The 24,377-nt window shown below is 43.2% G+C and overlaps 1 protein-coding gene across 8 annotated transcripts in view; it reads right to left on the minus strand.

Annotated features, from left to right (window-relative positions):
* The window catches only part of IL18R1 (interleukin 18 receptor 1), a 39,712-nt gene extending 18,273 nt beyond the window's left edge, over window positions 1-21,439 (minus strand). For 2 of the 8 annotated variants that reach the window (XM_033401697.2, XM_033401695.2), the window contains exons 1-6: window positions 21,089-21,439; window positions 15,815-15,900; window positions 11,602-11,845; window positions 8,189-8,354; window positions 5,573-5,723; window positions 2,872-2,973 (exon numbers count right to left, since the gene is read on the minus strand). In XM_033401697.2, coding sequence (XP_033257588.1) covers window positions 2,872-2,973; window positions 5,573-5,723; window positions 8,189-8,354; window positions 11,602-11,845; window positions 15,815-15,872 — 721 coding nt within the window. In that variant the 5' untranslated portion in view covers window positions 15,873-15,900; window positions 21,089-21,439. Of the gene's footprint in view, window positions 1-2,871; window positions 3,072-4,454; window positions 4,475-5,572; window positions 5,724-8,188; window positions 8,355-11,601; window positions 11,846-15,814; window positions 15,901-20,486; window positions 20,577-21,088 lie in introns of those variants that run through there. The other 6 variants (XM_033401699.2, XM_033401698.2, XM_033401696.2 and 3 more) reach the window with 5 other exon arrangements.
* Window positions 21,440-24,377: the final 2,938 nt, after the last annotated feature.

A 24,377-nucleotide genomic window follows, 5' to 3' on the forward strand; every position in this document is an offset into this window, starting at 1 on the left:
AGAGTGAAGAGCAAAGAAGGGAAAGGAGGAGTAATGTGGGCAAGGATACAGAAAGAAACTAGTGTAGCAAAACCTCAGGGTAAAGGACTTCCCTGGAGGTCCAGTGGTTAATAAGACTCCGTGCTTCCACTGCAGGGGGCACAGGTTCAATCCCTGGTCGGGGAAGTAAGATCCCGCAAGCTGTGCAGTGCAGCCAAAAATAAATCGATAAATAAAAATTTTAAATAAAATAGTTAACATACGGTGATCTTCAACTATCTTTGTAATGAGCTGAGAGGTAGATCATAGATAATTAAAAACAAAAAACAAAAATCCCAGGGTAAGAATCTCTTCTGGGATTCAGACTCCAGGCAAGACTAGAATTCACGTCGGCAGGAAGAGCTGGAGGAACCACTGCCAGACGAGGAGCTGACCCTCAGGTCTGAGCACAGAGGAACAGAGGTTGCTTCAAGCACACAGGGGCAGGAGGTGGTTCTGAGTATTGGAGAAAATTGCTACTGATTATTTTTCTCTTCATCGATCTCCTTTTCTCAGGAATTTGGTGGGAGGACATCTTTGAGAAAGGATGCCATCTACTAGAACTCAAAGCAGATCATGGAGAACCCAGAGCAGTACTGGGTTTGTAAAACTGGTGTAAAGTGAAGGGTACAATCCTACTGAAGGTAACAGAAGGAAGAGAACACTTCAGTGTGTGCCCCTGGCATGGCTAGTCTACCTCTGAAGTTACTATCCCTGGATCAAAAGGGCACAGAGACGGTCAGCTGCAGGAGGAGAGACATCAGCAGGTCAGCCAGGGAGTGAGATGAATACAAAAGGCAGAGGCCAGGTGGGTTGAGAGGCCTGGGATCCACAGCAGTGATGCTCCCCACGTGACAGTGCAGAGATCTACATCCGTGACCACAGGTGAGCACAGACAAGGTAGGCGCTCAGTCCCGCTGCCCTCAGCAGAGGCCATGATACCTCCTGATCATCAGCGTCAACTCTAAGCTCCACATTTTAAAAGAATGGTGGCAAACTTCACCAAATCCAAAGGAAAAGGGACAGGATGGTGAAGAGTCCTGACTTCCTGTGGAATGAGGCACGACTGAAGAAACTGTTCCTATCTCAGGACAGAGCGACCTTGGAGGTATTGCGGGTTCTGTCCAGACCACCACAATAAAATGAATGTGACAATAAAGTGAGTCACACAACTCTTTTGGTTTCCCAGCACATATAAAAGTTATGTTTACACTGTACTACAGTCTATTAAGTGTGCAATAGCATTATGTCTAAAAAACAATGTACATATTTTAATTTAAAAATAATGCTGTTGGAAAAATGGCGCTGATACACTGGCTCAAGGCTGGGTTTCTGCAAACCTTCAATTTGCAAAAAAAAAAAAAAATGCAGTATCTGCAAAATGCAATAAAATGAGGTATGCCTGTAATTCACTCAACAGACATGTAATGAGCACATGTACAAAGGTCCAGCCGTAAGTACAGGAGAGACCAACATGAGGAATAGAACACAGGTTAATCCCTTCTTTCCAGGAGCTCTCATTCTAGTGACAGAAACAGACATGTCATCTGATTCTGACAGCAACCAGAAATAAGAACAAGAGGCCGTGGGAGCACAGAGGAGGACGGACACTTAGCTGAGTCCTGAAAGACACAGGTGGCGTTCTCCAAGAAGACGAGGAAAACAAGATGGGTGGTTAAGACAGAAGAATAGCACGTGGGGCAGTGTGGGGATACGGGAGTGAGGAGACAGGAGACGGTAATACTAAGATGGTAATAACAGAGCTTTCCATGTCCCTGGCACACTATCAAGGCTCTACAACCTCACTCACTCGGTCCTCAAGGCAACCCTCTGAGGGATGACTCAACTCATTACTGTCCCATGTCACTAGTGAGGAATGAGAGGCAGAGAAAAACTCAGTCATTTAACTCAGCCAAGGTCACAAGCTCACAGGGTTCAATGAAAGCATCTGGCACAGTTTCTGGTCTTGTGCACATGCTCTTTGGATAATGGATATTCTTCTTCTTCTTTTTTTTTGCGGTACGCGGGCCTCTCACTGTTGTGGCCTCTCCCGTTGTGGAGCACAGGCTCTGGACGCGCAGGCTCAGTGGCCACGGCTCACGGGCCCAGCCGCTCCGCGGCATGTGGGATCTTCCCGGACCGGGGCATGAACCCGTGTCCCCTGCATCGGCAGGCGGACTCTCAACCACTGCGCCACCAGGGAAGCCCAATAATGGATGTTCTTACTGCTCCTTCCAAGAAGGAAGGAAAGAGGAGCTGATGGGCAGAAAGCAGAGATGGATGAAGGGAGGGAGTTGGCGGTGGAAGTGTCAAGGGACCAGAGATGTAGGATTTATACGATATTAAAGAAAGTCAAACTGAAGGATTTAAGGTAGATAAATAGAACTTATTGAGTTTAAGAATTTAGTTATGGGATACCCAGGTTATGGGGCGTGACAAGCAGGATAATGTCCCCCCACCAAAGGTGTTCACATCCTAACCCCCAGATGCTGAATATTATACCTTACACGGCAAAAGGGACTTTGCAATATGATTTAATTCAGGATTTTCGGATACAGAGGGTGTTCTGGATTAGCCAGGTGGGCCTAGTGTGATCACAAGCAACCTTATAAGCAGGAAGCAGATGGTCAGAGTCAGAAAAGGAGATGATGAGATGAAGGAAGAGGTGAACGAGATCTGAAGATGCTGCACTGTGGGCTCTGAGGACGGAGGACGTGGCATGCACCAAGGATGCAAGGCGCCTCTAGAAGCTGCAGAAGGCAAGGAATCGATTCTCCTCCAGAACCTCCAGCAGGAATGCAATCCTACCAAAACCTTGATTTCAGCCCAGTGAACCCGGTTCAGATTTCTGACCTCCAGCACTGTAAGCTAACACATCTGTGCAGTTTGAAGACAGGAAGTTTGTGGTGCTTTGTCCATTCGCAATGCGTGGAGTACAGCTATGTAAGTGGATGGCTGGAGAGAAGAGGGAAAACGCTGCTAAAGTCGACGAGCTCTGGTAACCGTGAACCCACAACGTTGTTGAATGAGTCATCCCAGGAGTTTACAGCTTCCTGGATGATGGGAAAGAACGTGAAGGGTGGGTAAGTCACCTGTCTTCAGACACTCGAAGGAGCTGTCATTTTCAGAAGGGACCAGACAATCTGTGGGGTTACTCAAGGCAAACACAAACAGTGAGTGGAAGCTACAAGAAGGAGTAATTGGACTCAATAAGAAAAAAAGACTTCTCTACAATCAATCATTAAAATCTGGACCCAGGGCTTCCCTGGTGGCGCAGTGATTAAGAATCCGCCTGCCAATGCAGGGGACACGGGTTCAAGCCCCGGTCCGGGAAGCCCGTGCACCACAACTACTGAGCCTGTGCTCTAGAGCCCGCGAGCCACAACTACTGAGCCTGCGTGCTGCAACTACTGAAGTCCGCGTGCCTAGAGCCCGTGCTCTGCAACAAGAGAAGCCACCGCAATGAGAAGCCCGTGCACCGTGATGAAGAGTAGCCCCTGCTCGCCGCAACTAGAGAAAGCCCACGCACAGCAACGAAGACCCAACGCGGCCAAAAGTGAATTAATTAATTAATTTAAAAAAATCTGGACCCATCTGCTGTGTGATTTGGTAATTTCCACGGTAGTTCCTGAATGATCTATTATTGGCTGACTCATATGAAGGATATCTTCACTGGATAGGGTTTAATTAAATTACTTCCAGGGTCTCTGTCACCCTAAAATTCCAGGCTTCAGTTTTTCCATTATATATGGTCTGGGTTCATGATAAACCAAACTAGTAGCCATCATCCCAAAATATACAGCCCTTTTCTACAGCCACGCCTGTGCTCCTTATACGTTCTTATTCCAGCCCAACCCCAGCACGTCCTTCTGCCCGTCCATCACACGCAGCCTCCGAGAACAAGCTCAAACAGAGCCTCCGACATCTATTCTACCTCTGGACTCTCTCTGCACCCTTAACACCTCACAGATGACTCCAATTTCATATTCTACGGTGCTTCTATGGGGCTTATCACCTCGATACTGAGCAGGGCCCTGCGGGGCTCCTGGGCACAAAAGCCTTTCTATGTCCCCCATTTCTGGATTACAGGAAATAGGCTTCATTCAGCCTCCAGGACCTTCCCCAAGTTCCACTGACAGGTTCAAACAGATGCTAATCAGGGAAGGGAGGGGATGCAGAGACAAGGGAGGAGCAGTCAGGACACAACAGTGCAGCCTTGGGGCAGGGTCCCGGTTCCCTTCAAGGGATACACACAACGATATATTTCAGCTGTTTTGCAGATACTGAAACCCCCTCCAGGCGGGAGATGTTAATGGTGATAAATGGAATATTTCCTGCCATATCAGTAAACAAAGGATGTCACAGTCATCAGCGATTGCAGCCCTCCAAGGGAGCTGGTGAGCCCTGAGGAAACTCAGGAAGGAAAGAACACCTACCATCCAGCAGCCATCAGACTGCAGCCACTCCTTAGGGTGCCCTGAAGAGACTCAGGGTGAGAAAACACAGGATACTGGCCCCAGATGGCTGAGGTGCACATCAGAGGAATGATGCCAGACAGCCCAGACTCTTGCATCTTCCCATACATAGAAAAGCGATAAATTCCTTAACTTGGGATATCTGGCTTTCTTTAATTAACAATAATCTTTTGACGTTCAGACTACCGGCCCTTTGTTGCAAAACTTCTGTATAACCTGGGTCCCCCCCTCGCTTCCTCGGAGCAGTTCTCTCAGGGTTACTTGAGATGCTGCCTCCCAGGTTTGAAATCCTAAAACTTCCCACCGAAAAAAACATAACTCTCAGCTTTTAGGTTGTGCATATTTTTTAGGTCGACTACAGTAAGCACGTAGATCCCAGACCGGTTGGAACCAGAAGGTTGATGATGCCGACTCCCGATGACCTCACCACCAGCCAATCACAGGAGTGTCCACGAGCTGGCCACGCCCTGCTCCTTGAACGCTATAAGACTCCTCACGACCCGCTCCAGGGCAGGACACACAGTCTTGAGGGCACGAGCCCGCTGTGGTCCCCTTTGCCTGGCAAAGCAATAAAGCTGTTTCTTTCTACTTCACCCACAACTCTGTCTCAGAGATTTAATTTGGTGTCGGGGTACAGAGGCCGGGTTTGGCTTCAACCTTTCCTGACTATAATCAAATTCCTGAGAATCGTACATTATTCACTCCATTTTGTATTTCCATGCTTCCCTTACCTCCCAATACCCAGTACAGTTTACTGAGTATAGACACCCATCAATAAGTATTTACTGAGTGCAAGCAGATGCTTAATAACAAAAGATTCCACAATTTAGTCAAATACCAAATAAGAGAACTGACGCATCAGAGGTTCACCTATATAAACCTTCATTATTATCCCCCCCAAAATTTTTCAGCATGGCAGGTGATGCCGAAATGATTTTCACCCTTATATTTGAACTAGTGATGTGGTCACGACTCCAACTAAGTTTGCCTCAGGCTTTCCGTACGGCTTTAGAAAAAACGAAAATATTCCATTTTACTACGATACATTTGTTTTTTCCCGATTCTAAGATTTCTCTTACCTCCAACTATTGTTATATTGAAGGTTTTGGTGACGTTAAATAGTTTGCCATTACGAAGAAGGAAAAACATGCAGGTATAATATCCCTGATCTTTAAACTCTGCATTCTTCTTTAAAAATGGGTTTTGATTGTTCTCTATCTTTTCACAGTTCTGTTATTAAAAAAAGCAAGTTAAAATATTTTAAGTGAGAGTGGTATCATAGGACAAGAATTCAAAATGTTAAAGTTAAAGATCTTTAGAGAAAGAGGGAAATAGAATAAAAACTAGCAGTTTCTGAGCAAACGTCTCAGTGATCTGGCACTGCCTCTGCTGGAACAATGAAACCGAGTCCCATTCCTGGTATTGTCATTATTATTAATTCATGCTGGGAAAGAGAGTATAGGGGGCGCTGTAGCCGCTTCCCTCGTTTTCCTTTAATCTCTCTCTTTACACACAAAGAGAGGGAAGAAGAGGAGAAAGGAAAAAACCCACTACAACAAAACAAAATCCCCGCTTGGATCAAAACTTTCCAAGCAATTCTATTTCTTAATGCTTTTAGCTGAATGCCATGTATTCAGGACTACCCATCCTGGGGATGGGTAGTGGAGGTGGGAACAGAATTACTCAGAGAACCAGGTACCTAGCAGACTACCCATACCCACTGATGTCCTCCACCAGGAGACAGTGGACTGATGAGAAATGCATGAAAAATATTCCAATGTATAGGCACACACAAACATGTCTCTGTATCACAAATTTCTGTATGCTGTAGGAATGAATAATAACAAAAACGCCACCTTTTTCAATCCAGCCATCAGGTACCAATAAATAGGTTCTGAAGCAATCTAAGAATGAGATGGGGAAAATGGAAACTAAATTGCTAACCTTCACTAGGTGACACTGTTCCTGTAAATACCAACCAAGGAGCAGCTACTGCCCACAGACTCCTCTCAAAGCTGCCAAAGCTGGTAGCAAGTGGAGGTAGACCCAGAGGATGCTTAGAATGGGCTTGTGTATCTCACATCAGTGAACTGTTTCTGCATACACCAAATTTTTATAAACCCCAACTTATTTTTTCTAAGGCATATTAAAATATCAATTCCAAGGCATATAAAAATATCTTTATTTTTTTTCCAAGCGTTTACTGATTTAGCTGCCTTGTACCCCTCCCCTCAATTTTCTAGCTAAAAACATTCTCAATACGTCTATTTTCTAAATTCAAATACCTGCATAGAGGGATTTCTTAAAACCCAGTACACTGATCCCCACACATTTATATATACTGTAAAAACATTTGTACATGTGACAGGAAATAGAGTCAAGTCAACTCAGGGCTGATACAGATATTTGGAAAACATTTTGGATAAGAGCTTCCCTTGAAAAATCACAAGTAAACAGTGTTCAAGCAAAAGCTACAAACAAACATTTCTAAGGAATCATCATCAGTAGCTTGAACTTTCTCAAGGTCGTCTCTTCAGACCACCCTCTCTCACAGCTCTTCAAAGTTTCCATGACAGAGTTACACCTTTCAGATTTGTTCCTCTATAGAAATAATATCATTTGTGTTGTGTGTGTGCATGTATGTGTATGCATATTACGTAAGTACATGTGACTGCATATATACTTGTGTATATACAATTTCCATAGGATTGTCTAAAGGAGCTCTTACAACTCAACAAGTAAAAGGTACATCAACCGAAGAAAATAGTTCACAAGAGAAGTAATATTAAGATGTAGTAAATACATAAAAATGTTTAACTTGTTATTAAGGAAAGAACTGGGGGAAGGATACTGAGTTACAGAAGGTTTGCACGTCAGATTTTTAAATGTTCTTAAAAAGTATTCATTCCCATGTGGTAGTGATATGAGAAAAAGAGGGTTTTAAACTGGTGTAGCTGCCTGGAGAGCAGCTTGATAATTTAAATCAAAAGCCATAAACATGCTCATAGCCTTTGATCCAGTTATTCTACTTTTAGGGATTTAGTTAAAGAATAAAATCATAATACACCTCCTGAGTTATGGGAATGATATTTATTTTAGCCTTATAAATAATAGTTAAAAGTAGGAAATTAACAAATGTCCAATAACAGGGGCTTAGATACAAGTGTATACACATGGAATCCATGTTTGGGAAAATGTTTAAAGATGTGGAGAAATCATCACAATATAATTTTTAGTGGATAAAGGAAAATACCACTTTTTAAAAGTAGATGTTTACATGGAGAAAAACCCCATTCTCTGGCTGGTGGGATTATGAATGCTATCTTCATCATTCATTTCTTCCATCTTCCAATTTTGTAAATGCATATATTCAGAACAAACATATACAACAGAATTTAAATTTTTAAGTATATGCAGCAGAATAAAATGAACTAGCATTCCTAAAAATTAAATTTTTTGAAAGAAAAGGAAAATTAAGGAAGGGAGAGGAAGCTGTTATCATTTATTGAATGCCCAACACGGGGCAGGAACCTTGACACCTGCGTTACATGTAGGAGCTCAGACAGGCCACCTGAGCTGTGTGGACTCACAGTTTGTATGTTACAAGACCAAAATGCTTCACAGCCATCAGACCCTCACTTTGGAATTTTGTCTTTTCTGTCAAGTTTTAAGTTAAAATATTTTAAAAGCGTTACCTTATACAATAACGTTCTGTTGACCAGTTTTTGATAGTAACTATGTTCACAGGCTATCTGCAAAGATTTTTTAACTTCCACAGATTTACTCATTACTTGTTTCTCAGTAAAACAGCTGTGTTTAGGTCTTCTGATGACATTTAATTTCCAGTCATGAGTATCATTTCTAGGAAATAAAGGGTTAGACATATTTTATCATTAGTACAGAGACTTTGCAAATACCACCTTTTGGTAACCAATCCAGTGAAAAATTTCCCTTATTTTTGTATAAAGAGATTCATTCATTGATGCCCCAATCCTGCTCTGTCTCTTTTTGGTTCAGTGCAGCAAGAAATTTAATAACTGCCATGGGAGCGGGGGTAGGGGGCAGTAAATGAGAAAAACCCGAGATGTCCTAAACACACACACACACACACACACACACACACACACACACACACACACACTCACACACACAAACCTACATCAGACCATATGTATTATGGATGTCAGGACAGAAATGTTTAAAACGTCAATGGTCTTTAGAGATGGACAGGTTCAAAGATTCTTAACCCAGGATGGGAGAGTGGAGGTGGTTTCATGAGGACTATAATGCTTTCTGAAGGTCTGTATATATACACTGCATTTTATATTTCTCAGGACACTTTGTTCCTATCCTCTTCTCTTACTGTTGAGTAAACCACGTCTGGAGTGGCTGCTCTCCATGTAGTTATATTAGCACTTTAAGTACCTTACTAAGCAAAAATTAGTTTGAATAGATGCCATTGTTGTTCCTTCTGGTTAGAAGTTAGGAATATAGAGGAGGAAAAAATTTTAACAGCATTTTTGGAAACGATCTTTTTGTTAACTTTTTATTTTATACTGGAGTATAGTTGCTTAACAATGTTGTGTTAGTTTCAGGTGTACAGCAAAGTGATTCAGTTATATATATACATGTATCTATTTTTTTCAAATTCTTTTTGAATTTTTTTGGGGTTAGGTTGTTACATAATATTGAGCAGAGTGCCCTGTGCTATACAGCCGGTCATTGTCGGTTATCCATTTTAAATATAGTAGTGGAAATGATCTTTTAAAAAAGAAAATGTTTGCAATCTCATGTTTGCTTGAACTGCACGTTAGAGATCCATCTACTAAACACTACACGAGGTTACGTTGTCCTGTGTGCCTGACACATCTGTACTCGCCCCCCAGAGGCTCTTCCAGCTCTCCTTTTGAGTCTACAATCAGATGGACAGAAAACTGGCACTCACAGAATTCCAGGTATTGTACCACGTGTGTGCACTGAGATGACTCTTTTCCTTACGTTAGATGAGAAACCTAACCTTCAGGCAAGGTTAAATAACTCGCCCAAGGTAACACACCTGGTACACAGTCGGGCCAAGATGCAAATGCACATCAGTTTGGCCCTCAAGGCCAGGAGTGCTTGGTACAATACTATACTCTCACAAAACTTTGATCAGACAATGCGATTTTCACTGTAGGATTAAAGTATCAGTCTCCAGAGACATTTGATTATTAGTAGAGGCCTCCTGAAAAATTAAAGGAGGATTCCAGGAGTAGGGTCTGGTCATTGATGACTCCCACACAAAACTACAAAGACTCACTCACCCAAATGATGTACACACACATACAGGCACACATACACACATGCATACACACACACACTCACACCTCTGAACAGAATACTGTTCACCAGTTGCACTATATTTGAAAAAGTTTCTATCTTCAACGCTCTCAGGTGTTCAAAACCACCTTCTCCTGTGTAGGGGCCCATTTATTTTGAAAACCACCGTCAAGGCTGCTGCGCCCACCATCGCTTTAGTCTCGTGTTATTCATCAGCCTCCAACCGCTTCAAAGCTTATCACACAGCACTCTGAGCCCGCCACCCTCCCTGTCCTATTCCTGGCCCCTCCATGCCTCTCTGACATCCTGCCTCCACCTGACGAGTCCACTTTCTCTTCCTACCCCAGGCTGTGTTCTCCACCTTTCACATCAGAAAGACAGTTAATGCCCCTGTCCCTCCCTGTCTCCAAGTGACATTCATAGATGACTGACTCTCCCCATCAATATGTCCTTTCTGCCTTGTCCAGAATAGTTTGTGCATTTGAATCACGTCTTTCTTCAATCAGGATTAGGGAGATCTTCTTCTTCCTCTACCCCTATTGTGAGTATACATTCTGCCTTAGTTTGAAAAGACCCAGTTGTGACCCACTTCTGGAATCGTCCCTCTTAAAAGGTCACATAAAGTTCATTGGTTAACAAGAGTTTCTGAACTTCTTTCTAACTCCTGGGAGTTCCCATATATAAAAACAAACCGAAATGACCCCTTTTTGTGCAAAACCACAGGAGTGCTATCAAGATTTCACTGTGGGGCTTCCCTGGTGGCTCAGTGGTTGAGAGTCCGCCTGCCGAGGCAGGGGACACGGGTTCATGCCCCGGCCCGGGAAGATCCCACATGCCGCGGAGCAGCTGGGCCCGTGAGCCGTGGCCGCTGAGCCTGCGCTTCCGGAGCCTGTGCTCCTCAACGGGAGAGGCCACAACAGTGAGAGGCCCACGTACCGCAAAAAAAAAAAAAAAAAAAAAAAAAATACACACATACATAAGTACAGACACAACATCACAAATGTACTGGATAAACACTATGCCATCAATGTTCTCACTAACGGTTCATCACATAGAAGTTTTCTTGTCCCAGTTACTCCTTCCCCATCTCACAAAATAAAGTATAAAGAGAACCAAGTTCAGTAATAATCATGGACACATTCAGTGGGTTGCCGTCATTTCACAGAATTTAGGATTCTTGACTACGAATACCCTGGAAGACTCGAGGGTTAGCCTGAGAAGGCTGTGCAAAGCCCTTTCGGTGTTCCCCTCTCTCACTGTCCCTGGCTATAAATTTGTCATTGGCTGACACACACGTCTTTCACCAGTACCGCCACCTGCCTCTCAACAAACCCCTGAAAACTGGACTAGGATGTGTCTACACCAATACCAACCCATCTCCCCAGCTTGACGTTACCACCCAGGAAGCTGACACTGCCCTCCTTCACTACCTGCTCATAACACTACGAAGCGCTCGCCATTTATTTCCTTTGACCGGCAGCTCTAGGCAATGGAAGCAGCTGCATTTAAAAATGAATTTCATTCAATCCTCACTTATCTTTAGCAAGGATCACCTAAAAGTAAATCATACTAAGGTCATCTCCTTTCATTACGATTACTAAGAAAATAAACACAGGGCAGTATTTAATTTAATTTTTCAAGAATGAAGTATTTATTTCATGTTGTAGGAAGAGTAGGGAGAAGGAAATGGATGGAGTATCTGACCTTCCCAATGACTGTATATTTGATTTGCCGAACAAAGTCCAAGAGTGCTATGAAATACGCCAACACAAAGAGAAGGTATACTCACCCCATTCGGATAGAGTAAGATCCACTGTCATTCAAATGAACTGGCCAAAACTCCAAAACATAATCGAGCAAAATAATTCTGGGTGAACTACTCGAGCTCAGCTCAAGGGGTCCATGCGATTCATTTTTGTACCATTTTATGGTGGTTGTTTTATTCTCATGCTCAGATGAAGATGAACAATACTTCAGATAGAAAGGTTCCCCTTCAACTGCAGTAATGTGAAGACGCGAGGTACAAGTTTCTTCTAAAGATTAGCAAAGTAAAAGAAAAATATAAAAACAGAATAACAAAGGTAAATTTTTTTCCCTAATGCATTAGGTGAAGAAGCTGGGTCAGTAGCATCCTGAAAAGTCTCAATGTCTCATTTCTGTGGATTCTTTTATTTTAGGGTCAATCTTTCCAACACTAAAAAACAGGAGGTCAGTCTTTCTAACACTAAGGCACTTTCAGAATATAAATGAAGACAGAAAAACCTTCCAACAGCCTCTCCCAAACAGGAAGATACCGGAACTTAACCTACCAAAGCTAGAAGACACATAAATTCACTGTAATCTTTTAAAAGAAATGTTACACATTACAGCTTCCTCTTAAGGAAAGCCACCAAAGTCACAGTGTTGCCACACCTACCTCAAAACATCCCTAGCTGAGGAATCTCCAAGGATAATAAAAAGAGAAACCTACAGACCGCAGAGTTTTCCACTTGTATCGTCAGAAGTCTCACGGGTCTTGTTCTCAACCACTCTACCTAACCATTCCCCGGGCAGACGTGGGGATGGTTAAAGGTGCGCCTACATGTGTATAAATCCATTACCTCTCTAGGTTACCATGTGGATACTCAATACATCATGCAAACAGTTCATACTGATAATTAATTCATATTGACTCACTGCAAATCTGTCACTTCCTCTTTCTGAGATCTCTCTCTCTCCCTCTCCCTCTCCCTCTCCCTCCTCTCTCTCTCTCTCTCTCTCTGTGTCTCTCTCTCTCTCTCTCTCTCTCTTCTTCCTTCTTTCTCAACTAACCCAGATACTCTGGCGTTAGAAATTTATCTGATCCTTTGTGCTGTACAGGGTCATCATTTCCCTCCTTCTTCACTTCCAGCAGTTCAAAGTCAGTGTGAATGGACCTTCCCTGTATCCTGTCTTTCAGCAGCAACCTTTGACTGTATTTTGAGAATGAGAACTCTTAAACTGAACAGAGCAATTCTCTGAGGCCACAGAGAACATGCTTTCTCTATAGTCAGGGTTTATTTCTCAAAGCAACTGTCTGGTTTTAACCACAAGGTTGTTAACCACAAGGTAGAGAGGAGGTGGCTCTAATGGCAAAAACACTCTTTGAAAACATGGCTGTCAAACCTACCCGGAAGCACAACATTTAGTGAACATCAACCTTGCATCTGGTGGTTGTTATTAAATCTTCATCTCACAATTCAGGACTTCAGCTTAGAAGGTGTGATGCATGTGTAAATGTGGGTGTTAGTTTTAACTGACACCTAAAAGGATGGTAGGTCATTAACAGCTTGATTTATTTTCTAGTTTTAGAGATATAATCTACATATAGCAAAGTGCAGAAGTCATACATCATGTGCTCTATTGTGTCTGGACTTTTTGTACATCATTACGTCTATGATGGGCAATCATGTTGCTGCATGTCATGGTGATCTGTTCTCTTTTTCATAGTTATGTAGTATCTAATTGTGGTAGTATTTGACAATTTATTTATCCATTCTATTGGTGTTGAACATTTGGGTGATTTCGAGGTTTTGGTCAATCATGAAAAAGCTTCTATGAGAGCTACCATATGATCCAGCAATCCCACTCCTGGGCATATATCTGGAGAAAACCATAAGTCGAAAAGGTACATGCACCCCAATGTTCACTGCAGCACTATTCACAACAGCCAGGACACGGAAGCAACCTAAATGTCCATCAATGGAGGAATGGATAAAGAAGACCTGGTACATATATACAGTGGAATATTACTCAGCCATAAGAAAGAACAAAATAATGCCATTTGCAGCGACATGGATGGGCCTAGAAATTGTCATACTGAGTGAAGTAAGTCAGAAACAGAAAGAAAAATAGCGGATGATATAGCTTATATGTGGAATCTAAAAATGTGGTACAAATGAACCTATTTTAAAAACTGGAGTCACAGGTGTAGAAAACAAACATGATTACCAAAGGGGAAAGGTCGGGGGGGAGGGATAAATTGGGAGACTGGGTTTGACATACAAACACTCTTATATATAAAATAGATAACTAATAAGAACCTACTGTATAGCACAGTGAACTCTACTCAGTACTCTAATGACCTAAATGGGAACAGAATCTAAAAATGAGTGGATATATGTATAACTGATTCACTTTGCTGTACAGCAGAAACTAACACAACACTGTAAATCAACTATACTCCAATAAAAATCAATGAAAAAAAAAAAGCTTCTATGAACCCCTGTGCCGGTGTTTGTACAGACATAGGCACTTATTCCTCTTTGGGGACAGTTATCACTTAAAGAAACCTAGCCTGGAATTCATACTCTCCAGGGTGCATGGTTGGCAGTTGAAAGTTCATATTCCCCAGGCAGCTAATGGCTTCAGAGATCTAATCTTACATTTAACATTGCAGGTTTTGTTGATTTGAAATGGCTTTTGATTGGAGAAATGAGTGGAGCTCAAAGGGTATGGATGGCCCAGAACACCCTCCCCATCTTACAAGAATGGAGCACCACGATCCAGTAGGGTCAAGAGACTACAGCCTCTGCAATGATGTCTGGGTTTGGAATTGTCTTGAGTTTCGGCAATAATAGGATGTCATCCAACTTCAGCTAAATGAGTCTGACACGTAAAATATTGTCAAGTCTGCCTAGAGAGACCCCTTCACAAAAGGTGCTCTTCAAACACCTCAAAGGACATAGAGCTGGGACCCTAGCATCCTTACAGCAAAGGCTGCGTGGCTGTTGGGAGCCTGCAGCATGTTTTCATAATAACCTGGGAGCAAGGTTATCAGCCTATGTCTATAGGGGCCTTTAGAGCAGGGGGCCTTTTCATGTGATGCACACTTTCCTACACCTTGGTCTCTCTCACCTGTTCTGACAGGTCCTTCCGTATCAACAAGAAGAGGTCTGTCTCCTTCCTTTAACACCTGGGTAATGTTGCACTGTATGGATCTCAACGATACATAGATCCTCTTAAGTAAATATACCCAGATATTGGACCTGAATTATTTGAAAGTATCAATAACCAAACTGTAATCTCTTCATTAGTAATTCTCAAAGTAGGGGACATGCGCTCATGTCTTCCCTCCTCCAGATACTGGATCAAGGCAAATCAACAATCGTGCCCTTTCTTTCTTCTCCAAAGCCTTTGGAGAACCTTGTTAATCAATCACAGAACTCTTCTTCAGAGAACCTGCTGAGGTCTCAGAACCTTCTCAGTGAGAGTCTCCAAGCAGTGACTTCTAATAAATTAAAATCGGTACCTGACACCTGACGCAAAGCCTACCTGTCTTCCTGGTCCGAGCAGACTCTTTCTAATGTATTCCTTCTAACTCTAATATTTTCTTTAAGATCTGTAAGGTATTCTCACTCACTTTCCTCACTACCTAGATAATGAGATGAATTTTTGCCTTCCTTTCGGGGAGGAAACAATGTGTTAAAACTTTGTAAAAATCAGTAACAAGGACGGCTGTGATCGCTTCAGTTTCAAATAACGTGAAACTAAGCAAATTTTTATCTCAGACAAATGTATTTCAGGATAAATGTTTTCACTTCCTGCTCTCTCTACATAAACTCATAGGGCTGAATCCTTTCTTTTCTTTTTTTTTTTTTTTTTTGCGGTACGCGGGCCTCTCACTGTTGTGGCCTCTCCCGTTGTGGAGCACAGGCTCCAGACGCGCAGGCTAGCGGCCATGGCTCACGGGCCCAGCCGCTCCGCGGCATGTGGGATCTTCCCGGACCGGGGCACGAACCCGTGTTCCCTGCATCGGCAGGCGGACTCTCAACCACTGCGCCACCAGGGAAGCCCGCTATGAATCTTTTAGTCTCTATTCCAGGCATACCAAATGGTTGGCAACTTTCTAAAGTAAAATTTTAAACCACGAATTTTAATAAATCCAACATCTTCAGTAACCACCTCCACATAAATAAGCCAAACTTCGATATTCCCTCTAGACGACCAATGAAGTATGTTTGTGACTGATTATAATTACTTACCTGAGGTGCTTATAAACATAAGCACCAAAAGTGTCAGGGGTACTTCTCTACGATGCATGTTTATGACTCTGCTTCAGATGGTTTCTCTGGAAAACAGAATAAGACAGGTTCGGCCAAGACTTTCAAACAAAAGCATACCTGTCTCATGCAGGAGGTTTTAAAAAGTCATCTGGCATACAGACTTTAAAAAAATCAGCCCAGCAAATTTTCATATCCCTTCATAGAGTCACCAGTTTTCCTCAGAACTTCCAGCCATGTAGAATTAATAAAATTTCAAGGCATAAATTTGGGCACCCAGGGGAAATCCCTAATAATGCAGATTTCTAAGACAAGAGAGTCTGCTGTATTTTAGGTCTGGTCTACTAAATCTTACCTCCAAAGTCAAAGTTGAGGATGACAGTATTTCCAGAAAAATCTACCATCCTATGAATGGACAGTCTGCCCACGTAGGTGTGTGTGTGTTCCAGCCGCTTTTTTTCCCTCTCACCACACCAAAATGTTCATCACAATCTTCACTTATGGGCTGAATTTTTAAATATTGTTCTTTCTTCAGAACTAAGTCTGTTTTGTTCATCACTGTATCACTAAAATCAACGCCTCCCACAAAGTAAGCACCGATTAACCCTTGTTAAGAGGAAAAGGTGTGTGCACGTGTGTGCACGTGTCTACACTCACATGCCCCTAGTGTTTATTTTAGGAAATGAAGACACAAATCTGGGAGTTTCCTGCCATCCGGATGCCTGGCCACACCCACTCAATGAATGCAAACCTGTGTTGAATTTTGATCCTACTGCAACCTATCTTTGGTTCTACTAATTACAAGTTGAGAGAGTAGAGGAAGGGTGCATGGGGGCTCATACACCAAGTCTATTTCATAAACAAACACATGCTCCCTGTATACCACACACCTAGCCCCACTGGGCGTAGGAAGCACAGCACGATGGAAGGAGCTTGGATTTTGGGCCCACACAACTGGACTGGCGTTCCTGCTTGAGTCTCGACAAGCTGTGCAACGTCGGGCAAGTTACTTAGAAGTCACAGAGTCTGTTTGCTCATGACCAAAATGGGTTGATAAGAAGGTCTATCTGCCAAAAGTACTGAAGTAAGTATTTATGAAGCCTTCCTGGGTGCATGGTAACTGTTCAACCCCAAATAATTCTTTCACCAACTGTCACTCACCGCCCCTGCCGCACTAAAAAAGAGTACTGTTAACGCCCAAATCCTTGGTGAAGTTTAATGGCTAAACTGCCAAATCATTCACATCAAGCCCTACGAATAACATCGCCAAGCCTTTGATGAAATTTCCGAGAGGTGATAATCAATAATGTAAAGACAGAGGGAGAGTATGTGTGGAAAGTGCCAACTATTCATAACCAACTTAGAAGATGGCTATGGTTTGAACTCAGTCCTCCAGCCCACACACACCACTCTATTATGAACTCTCTCCATCCTCTTATCTCAGGTAGAATGAAAAGTGTTGTTTCCTCTGGTTTAGGTTGACACAGTCTTGCAAAGGGCACTGCTGGGGATTTTTGTTTGATTTTTTTTAATTATCAAGGTTTACTAAGAGATAAAGTTATTATGAGATTACTCAGCATTCTGATGAGTTAACTCTGAGTTTCAATATGAAACATGTTAAGATCCCAGCATGCAAATTAGCTGACATTTGCCCTGCTCTATGTGTCTATATAAAATTTTTAATGTACTTACCATGGATTTAAAAGATTAAGATATTAAATAATGGAACTCATTTCCAAAAGACAAATCTGTCATAGATACCCTAGTAAGTATTAACGAAATATATGTAGGAGGATATAAATATTACATTTCTTGCGTATGGGAATTTTGGGGGTTCTTTTAGTGTTATATTTGATGATGGTCCCATTTTTTGGCCTTTTCATAATCTTTAAATTTCTTCTTCTCTTTCTTTTGTTCTTCTTTATCTTAAAAAATTTTCTGATTTCTAAAGTAACATATTCCCATTATAGGACACTTATAACATGAAAATAGAAAAGGAGAAAATAATCTCAACATGCATAATACTTTAGCATTCTCTTATACTTTTTCTATATATCTTCAAATAATTAAGGTTTTAAATAATCTCATATCCTGCTGTTCCTACTTAATAAAACAGCATTTTCCTGTGTCAGAAAATACTCTGTTATCATTTTAATTGCCACACAATATTCCTTCTTGAGGATATATTATAATTTACAAGATGTATTTTACTATAAAATAACCCCATGACCATCTTCTCATGTAAGGCAGTACAGATCAGTTTTTGGAGTATGACCTCTGGCACCAGACTGGCTGGTTGAATCCTCATTCTACTCTTTACCAGCTGAATAACATTGGGCTGGTCACTTACCATCTCTGTTCCTCAATCACTTTATCCGTAAAAGGGAATAACAATACTATCTCCCAGAGCTGATGTGAAGGTTCCATGAGTTACTACGGCAACTAGTAACTGGTGAATAATAAATATCACTAAGCTATTATTACTTATCTACATTTCTTATTATTTTCTTGGGGCTACTTCATGGCAGTATAGTCTATGAGTCAAAGAGTACATTTTAAACAGGATGAATGCATACCACCAAGCCGCACCCAGAAATGTAATCATTCATACCCCTCAGCAGTGAAAGACAATATCCCTCCCCTATACCCACAGAAGCATTTGAGCACGCTCATTCTTTAAATCTAAGTAGGTATTTAAATTGGTAAAATGGTATCTCATGGCTTATTAATCTGCATTTCTATTGGTATAAATGAGGCAAAATATTAATCATGTATTTTTTAGCTATTTTATTTCCATTTTTTATGCTTTTTTGTCCAGTTCTTAAATTTTTAGTGTTGTTTTCAACTTGTTGCACAGGTTTCCTTTCCAATTCCTCTTCTGATGTCTTAACATATGGACAATTTTCTACTTATGCAGTCAAACCTATCATTCTTTTGTGACTTTTCCATAACTGTTACATTTAGAACATTCCTTTGCCCTCAGTAGTCAGATAGATACCTACCTGTATTTTCTTCATTTTTATGGCTTAATAGGGTTTTTTTGCATTTAATTTTTTACCCTTTAACAATTAACTTTGTTGTTTGGTATGAAGATAGGGTCTAACTTAATTTATTTTTCCCAAATGGCTCCTAATTACTACTCTATCATTAGTTAAAAATCCTGTCTTTCCTTTAGAGTTGGTTGATACTGTAGTTATATTGTACAGGGCCTCCCTGAGCAATCTATGGAAAATCTAACATAGGAAAATCTGACATAGATAAATCTAACATCTGCTTGAGAGCGAATACACACAAGCGTGTGACCGAGTGCACACACGCAAGCACGTGCGTGCGCACATACACACACCTCTCTCTGTCTTTGCTCTCCCACTTTGTTTTGTTCTTTTATTCCTAGCACTTATCACCAACTGACATACTATCATCTTATGTTTGTTTGCTTGTTTGTTATTTGCTGAATTAATGAATGCATCAAATTCATAAAATATGTACAGTTTGGAGTCTTACGTGATTATCTGATCCATTGTTAAAAGATTAAGATAATCTTCTACCTGTGACATGCTTCTTAAATCATAACATCCTGCAAAGTATGTTTTAACGACTGATGTTAAGTCTAGGGCAATCATCCTTGCAGACACAGATCCAGGGGACTTACTTCTATACTTAAAAGTAAATTTACAATATCCTAAACATATAATTAATAAGAATACCTAATAATTAAGATATAAATAAACGTGCATGTATACGTACGAATACGTGTATGTGTGCACAGGTAGGTACGTATGTGCATGCACACACACACACACACACACACACACACACACACCCCAAGAAAACTCACAAACGTTCCATAAATCACCCGATGGCATGAAGTTTTCTCTAAAGGAAAAAGGCTCTCTTCCAAAGATTGTGTGACCCTGGGTGAGGGTCAGATCCAAGCTGACCACTCCCTCTGCCCCGAAGGCTACACAGTCAAAGGTGCCTCCAGAGCATCTGAAGGGTCATCTCCTGAGCTCCTCGTTCTGCCCAACTGCCCTGTTTATAGACCCCATTCTGAGCAAAGTGACGGTTCTCTAGAAAAAATAATGCACAGAAACTCAGAGTTGCTAGGCCACTTCAGAGCTCCTTCTCTCAAGGAACCTGAGACTAGACCAGGTGAAACGATCAAACAGTGTTTGTTCATTCATCTTTTGAGATGACAAAACAATCAAATGCCAAGCGGAGAAAATGATCTTGGACATCACGCACACGTACAAGCGTGTATATGCGTGCACACACTTCCACTCTAAGAATTTATGTCAAAATAGGTTTCTCTTGGGGAGGCCAGGAGAATCATTCCCATCCCGCAGTCCTGGTCACACAATGTCTGCTGTTGCTACCCTTACGCTTCCCCAGCCTCCACCCCTGGTCCTGCCGTTGGGGTCACCCTCCACACTTCCAGCTGCACACTCCCTGAGGTCCTAGCAGTTTGGCCCAGTGGCTGCCTGCGCATGGAAGCTCTCTAGCTAGCCCAGAACCTGCACAAACCCAGTTTCCTCCAAATTTACCCCCTCCTGGCCCATCCAAGGCCCTCAGATTTGGAAAGTGGGCCCCAGAGTCCAGCACTGCACAGCACCAAATGGGTGTTATGTAATATAGCGAGCTCAGGTGCCTGTACCTGAAGGGGCTGCCCAGTCATCTGTTGGTCTGCTAACTGCAGTACAGCTGCCAGGCTTCTAACTCCTGGAGGCACCCGGGATGCAGACGAAGGTTTTGAAATCAGGAAAATCTGGGTGTGAATCTGGGATTTGTTACTTAGTAGCTGGATGCCCTTGGGTAAACTACTGAACCTCTCTGGGCTCGGTTCCCCTCCTCTTAAGAAGCATACTGCATTTGGCCTGTGGGAGGCTTAAGCGAAAACGATGCATCTAAAAGTGTCAGACACAAGTAACTGCTTAATAAATGACAACTATCACTTCTTTTAGCTGTTCTCACCTTTCTAGAAAAAAACTGGGACTGGTTTAACCACTAAAACTACACTATTAGGGAAAGTTGATGACGCTGAATCACCAGTTATTCGTGTGGATACACACATATGCATGCATATGTGCTAATTATTTAAAATAATATATATTATATATAATAGCTATATGTATATGCATGCATTTTTAACGGATCTTTCAGAACCCCTGCCCCTGAGGCTGGGTCGCCCCTTGTCCGCAGCCGGCAGCAGAGGGCAGTGGGAGGGGCCGCAGGTGGCAGAGGCAGGTCTGTCCTTACCTTCAGAAGGCGTCCGGAGGCTGGGGAGGGGGCGGCTGTTCCCCTGGACACCCGATGGCGAGGCAGTTGAGAAAGAGCAAAAGCTGCCTTCCTACCACCGTGAAACCAGAAAGGAGAGGAGCCGCAAGCGTAACGCAAGAGATAAGGCAAAGAAAAAGAGAAAGCTGAAAAAGAACAGAAAGTCTGAAGAAAGAAAAAGCGTCTGGCAAAACTCGGCTGGCCGAGGCCGGGGGTGCGGCGCTGCTTCCTGCCCCGCGGCCTGGGCTGTGTCCTGGGTCTGGGACGCTCCTTGACTGGGTTTGCTCTCGGTCCGGGTCCTCCCACTCCCGCTCCTCCGCGGGGCCGCTCTGGGTCCGCGGGGGCGCTCTGGGTCCGCAGTGCTGCTCTGGGTCCGCAGTGCTTCCGGTCTGGGGATGCCGCGGACCCGCGCCGCTCCCAGTCTAAGGATGCTCCTCCGCGGCGGCGTTCCTGGTCTTGGGTGTGTCGGGTTCCGGGCGCTTCGGGGCTGGCTCCCGCGGGTCCGGGGATGCTCCTCAGTGGGGGCGCTCCGGCTCGGCGTGCGCGCTACTCGTGGCGCTCGGGGTACTGGCTTCTCTGGCTGGGCGCGCCGCCCGTGGGTTCCGGGAGCGGCTCGCTCGCGGGGGTAAAGGCGCGCAGCTGGAAAATCCGGCACCTTGCTGGGGGCCGAGGAGGCTGCGGCCGGGGGCGGTGCGCCTGGGTCCCGGAGCTGGCGGGCCGTGGGCGGTGGCCGGGCGAGCCGCGGGGCCAGGAGGGGGCGGGCCTGGGCGGCTCCTACGCACCCTCTGGGCGGCGGGGCACCTGGCACCAGAGCCAGGTGAGGAGGTTGTCAGCCCCGGCCTGGCGGAGGGGCAGCATCTGCGCTTAGGGGAAGGGGCTGGGGCCGGCTGGGGACACGACGGAGGCCGAGGAGTCGTCCCAACGCCACCGGGCGGCTGGCTCCCCGAGGCCAACCAAAGGTGCGGAGGACTTGTGGTTCCAGCCCTGGGGTCCTGGCTCCGTCCTAATGCCTTCTGCTTAACCTGAGGGGTGGGTGGTTCGCCATTGGGAAGTAGAAGAGGGGCGCAGAGGTGTTAAATTGAGATTTTAAATTGCTTAGAAGAAAAGGAGGCCAGTGGAGAAAGCGTGTTAATAAGTTTTTATGGTGTGGTGGAACTCAGGATACATTTTTAGACTGGTCTGTGATTGGACCTTTCAAACAAAAATGAAAAATGAAACCCACAGCAGGCAGCGAAAAGGGTTAATGAGAGTGAATTTCATTCTTTTTATCCAATCAAAGTCATTCACCACATAATAAAAGAGAAAAATCGTATAAGTATCTCAGTAAATGCAATTAGAAAGCATTTTGCACTCGTCAACACCCTTTCTTGATTAATAACACCTGAGAAACTGAGACTAGAAAGGACCATTCTTTTTTTTAACATCTTTATTAGAGTATAATTGCTTTACAATTGTGTGTTAGTTTCGGCTGTATAACAAACTGAATCAGCTATATATATACATATATCCCCATATCTCTTCCCTCTCACGTCTCCCTCCCACCCTCCCTATCCCACCCCTCTAGGTGGTCACAAGGCACCCAGCTGATCTCCCTGTGCTATGCGGCTGCTTCCCACTAGCTAGCTATTTTACATTTGGTAGTGTATATATGTCCATGCCACTCTTATCACTTCGTCCCAGCTTACCCTTCCCCCTCCCCTCAAGTCCATTCTCTACGTCTGTGTCTTTATTCCTGTCCTGCCCCTAGGTTCTTCATGACCTTTTTTTTTTTTTTAGATTCCATATATATGTGTTAATACACGATATTTGTTTTTCTCTTTCTGACTTCACTCTGTATGACAGACTCTAGGTCCATCCACCTCACTACAAATAACTCAATTTCGTTTCTTTTTATGGCTGAGTAATATTCCATTGTATATATGTGCCACATCTTCTTTATCCATTCATCTGTCGATGGACACTTAGGTTGCTTCCATGTCCTGGCTATTGTAAATAGAGCTGCAATGAACATTGTGGTACATGACTCTTTTTTTTTTTTTTGCGGTACTTGGGCCTCTCACTGTTGTGGCCTCTTCCGTTGTGGAGCACAGGTTCCAGACGCACAGGCCCAGCAGCCATGGCTCACTGGCCCAGCCACTCCACGGCATGTGGGATCCTCCCGGACCGGGCACGAACCCGCGTCCCCTGCATCGGCAGGCGGACTCTCAACCACTGCGCCACCAGGGAAGCCCCGATGACTCTTTTTGAATTATGGTTTTCTCAGGGTATATGCCCAGTAGTGGGATTGCTGGGTCATATGGTAGTTCTATTTTTAGTTTTTTAAGGAACCTCCATATTGTTCTCCATAGTGGCTGTATCAATTTACATTCCCACCAACAGTGCAAAAGGGTTCCCTTTTCTCCACACCCTCTCCAGCATTTATTGTTTGTAGATTTTTTGATGATGGCCATCTGACTGGTGTGAGGTGATACCTCACTGTAGTTTTGATTTGCATTTCTCTAATGATTAGTGATGTTGAGCATTCTTTCCATGTGTTTGTTGGCAATCTGTATATCTTCTCTGGAGAAATGTCTGTTTAGGTTTTCTGCCCATTTTGGATTGGGTTGTTTGTTTTTTTGATATTGAGCTGCATGAGTTGCTGTATATTTTGGAGATTAATCCTTTGTCAGTTGCTTCATTTGCAAATATTTTCTCCCATTCTGAGGGTTGTCTTTTTGTCTTGTTTATGGTTTCCTTTGCTGTGCAAAAGCTTTTAAGTTTCAATAGGTCCCATTTGTTTATTTTTGTTTTATTTCCATTTCTGTAGGAGGTGGGTCAAAAAGGATCTTGCTGTGATTTATGTCATAGAGTGTTCTGCCTATGTTTTCTTCTCAGAATTTGATAGTGTCTGGCCTTACATTTAGGTCTCTAATCCATTTTGAGCTTATTTTTGTGTATGGTGTTGGAGAGTGTTCTAATTTCATTCTTTTACATGTAGCTGTGCAGTTTTCCCAGCACCACTTATTGAAGAGGCTGTCTTTTCTCCATTGTATATTCTTGCCTCCTTTATCAAAGATAAGGTGACCATATGTGTGTGGGTTTATCTCTGGGCTTTCTATCCTGTTCCATTGATCTATATTTCTGTTTTTGTGCCAGTACCATACTGCCTTGATTACTGTAGCTTTGTAGTATAGTCTGAAGCCAGGGAACCTGATTCCTCCAGCTCCGTTTTTCTTTCTCAAGATTGCTTTGGCTGTTCGGGGTCTTTTGTGTTTAGAAGGGACCATTCTTA

This window comes from Orcinus orca, chromosome 13 (assembly GCF_937001465.1).
Source record: "Orcinus orca chromosome 13, mOrcOrc1.1, whole genome shotgun sequence".
NCBI lineage: Eukaryota > Metazoa > Chordata > Mammalia > Artiodactyla > Delphinidae > Orcinus > Orcinus orca.